The following is a 2,948-nucleotide window of genomic DNA, read 5'->3' as shown; positions in this document are numbered from 1 at the left end:
GCGTACTACCTCGGGCAACCGAGATGGTAGCACCCTTATATGCTAAGGAGGTCTTTGGTAAGACACTTTGGTATATGGGGGTGTTACAGTTGGGTGTTAGGAAAATCGTTGTATACCACTATTTCCCTTTTTTTCTCTTTTTTCTCTCTTGGTGGGGTGAGAAATGAGAAGGGCATACTCGGAATAAAGGGAAAAAATGCGCGTGATTAAATAAATTGGTGGGCGGGATTTAGCAACTACGTTGATAATTTACTTTAAGAATAAAATCGTAAAAAAAGTAGGTGAAACTGTGAACAATTAGATAGACAGATATATCCGTCTATAGCTATAAACGGGTCAAATATGCTTAAAGTGGTGATATTTTTAGGCCCACCATGCAACTTGTTGCTTGTCTTATAATTAAAATGAGTGAATATTTGACCATCTATAGCTATAAACGAATATCCCCTGTCTGGCCGTCTATAATGAGAATTTGTGAATTGTGAAAGATTAAGAGCATGTTTGACCTTGATTCTCAAAAATCAGTTTTTGTTTTTCAAGATTAATTTTTCAAAAGTGTTTTTCAAAAGCAGAAACAACAAATAACTGGTTCTATTTCTATGGGCAAAAATATGAATTTTTAGGTTTTGAGAATTTTTATTTAACTTTTAGAAAATGATGTGTTTGGCCAACAAGTGTTTTTGGACTATAAACTAAGCCAAACACACTAAACTGAGTACTACACGATAACAAAATGACTTGTCTCGATTTTCCACGTCCTCCACCAACTCGCCTAAGTGGTCCCACGTTCCCTCAATTCCCTTGCCAACTTACGACAGTCTCTCTCTTCTCTTTTTATAAACCTCCGTCACCCCCAAACCCTAATTCGAAAACCCATCATTCTCCTCCCCCAAATTTCAATTCTAACACTCCAAGATCTGGATTCTCAACCTTCAATCAATCACAATTATAGTAATTCTAATAATTCATGGTATAAATTATAATGGTGGTTCAGGTCCGAGAAGTATGGGCTGACAACGTCGACGAAGAGTTTGAAATCATCAGTTCAATCATCGACGACTACCCTTTTATTTCCATGGATACCGAATTCCCCGGCGTCGTTTGCCGTCACAAAGATCGCGACACTATGTCTCCAACGCTTAACTACTCCGTTCTTAAGCAAAACGTCGACGCTTTGAACATCATCCAGTTCGGACTTACTCTTTCCGATTCCCAAGGCAATTTCCCTTCCGTAGATTCCGACAAGTACACCTACATCTGGCAATTCAATTTCAAGGACTTCAACCTATCACGTGACCCTCACGCCCCCGACTCCGTCGAGCTCTTGCGCGTTAACGGCATTGATTTCGATCGTAACCTCAAGGACGGCATCGATTCTTGGCACTTCAGCGAGCTCATGATGTCGTCGGGCCTTGTTTGTAGTGAGGGTGTTGTGTGGGTCACGTTTCACGGGGCGTACGATTTCGGATACGTGCTCAAGGTGCTGACTCAGCGGCCACTGCCGAGTGAACTCCGTGACTTCACCGGGTTGATCGCCATTTTCTTTGGGGAGAAGGTGTTTGATGTCAAGTATATGATCAAGTTTTGTAACGGTTTGTATGGAGGGTTGGACCGGGTCGCCAAGACTCTTAATATCGAGAGAGCTGTCGGGAAGTCGCACCAGGCCGGGTCAGATAGTCACTTGACGTGGATGGTCTTTATGGCTATTCGCGACCGGGGGTACTTTACAGGCGGGATTGATCTGTATGCAGGATCTTATTTCGGACTTGAGGTTTCTTAGCAACCTTATTTTTTTTTTCTTTCATAGGTTTTTCTTGTCACATCGTTATTTGAATGTAAATTTTAGATTGTTGGGTGTTTTCGGTGAAACTTGATCAATATAGTTATTGATTTGGCGTTTATACTTTCTGCTTGTCTTTTCTTGTTTGATTTGTTACTGTAGAGTAGCGGCATTCTGTGTACTCTTGCTTGATAAATTCTTGAAAAAATGGAAGCATTTTTATTAGGGTTTCATACGAGGTGAAGCATTTTGGTGGTTAATTTAAATCCTCAGCTTCGTCCTTGCCCTTGACCTAGATTTTCCCATTCATAGGTTTATATTAGGGTTTCATATGAGGTGAAGCATTTTTATTACATTGGAGATTTTGAAGTTCTTCTATAGTAGGTGTCAAGTTTTTGGGGGTGGCTGTATGTACACGGGTGTCTGCCCCTCCTGTGTCTCTTTACCAATACTTCTTTACTTACAGAAAATTTGCTCCTTAAGAGCATAGTTTAAAAGCACGCCTTTTGCACTCCTAAGCTGAGGTTTGCTGAGGCAGTACACTAGTTAAAACCAGTATACGACCTTAGGTCCCTGTTGTAACGGGACCTTTATTGTGCTGGTGCCCCTTTTAAAACTAAGGACTGAAGCTAATTGCGTTTTGAGTTTTCAGTTACAGCCTGTTTGGGAACCTGCATTTCATTTAGAAATCCGTATTTGGCACAAATTCATTGTTTGGCAATCCCAAATCTTTGGATTTGGATTTGTTTCAAATCCAGGTCCAAATCCTTACCCCTTAAATTTAGCTTATTCTAAATAACACCCCAACCCCCTGTTATTTCCAAATCATCATTCCAAATTACAACTTTCAAATCATGTGATTCAAATGAAATTAGTGTTGCTAAACGCTACCTTATGGAATTGTGTAAATTCTTTGCCTCTATGCTTTGTAACGGGACATGCCGTAGATTTTGCCTTGAGAAATATTTAGAAATGGTATCACCCTTTGTATTATGTTTACACAGATTTTTTTTCTTTTTCTTTTTTTTTTTCCCGGGATGGTACCTTGGCACACCGGTTAAGATGTTGCTTTGTGACCGTGAGGTCACGGGTTCCAGTCCTTGGAGTGGCCTCTTGCCAAAATGGCAAGGGAAGGCTTGCCCCAATTACACCCTTGTGGTGGGACTCT

General features: G+C 40.6%; 1 protein-coding gene across 1 annotated transcript; it reads left to right on the top strand.

The window, feature by feature from the left end:
* Positions 1-799: 799 nt before the first annotated feature.
* LOC141592346 (putative CCR4-associated factor 1 homolog 11) lies at positions 800-1,903 on the top strand. The gene has a single exon (XM_074412969.1). The coding sequence runs from the start codon at positions 983-985 to the stop codon at positions 1,778-1,780; it is 798 nt and encodes a 265-aa protein (XP_074269070.1). The 5' UTR covers positions 800-982; the 3' UTR covers positions 1,781-1,903.
* Positions 1,904-2,948: the final 1,045 nt, after the last annotated feature.

Source organism: Silene latifolia, chromosome 7, assembly GCF_048544455.1.
Source record: "Silene latifolia isolate original U9 population chromosome 7, ASM4854445v1, whole genome shotgun sequence".
In the NCBI taxonomy this organism is placed as follows: Eukaryota; Viridiplantae; Streptophyta; class Magnoliopsida; order Caryophyllales; family Caryophyllaceae; genus Silene; species Silene latifolia.
The sequence above is the reverse complement of the archived record's forward strand: the minus strand, read 5'-3'. Positions and strand labels throughout refer to the sequence as shown.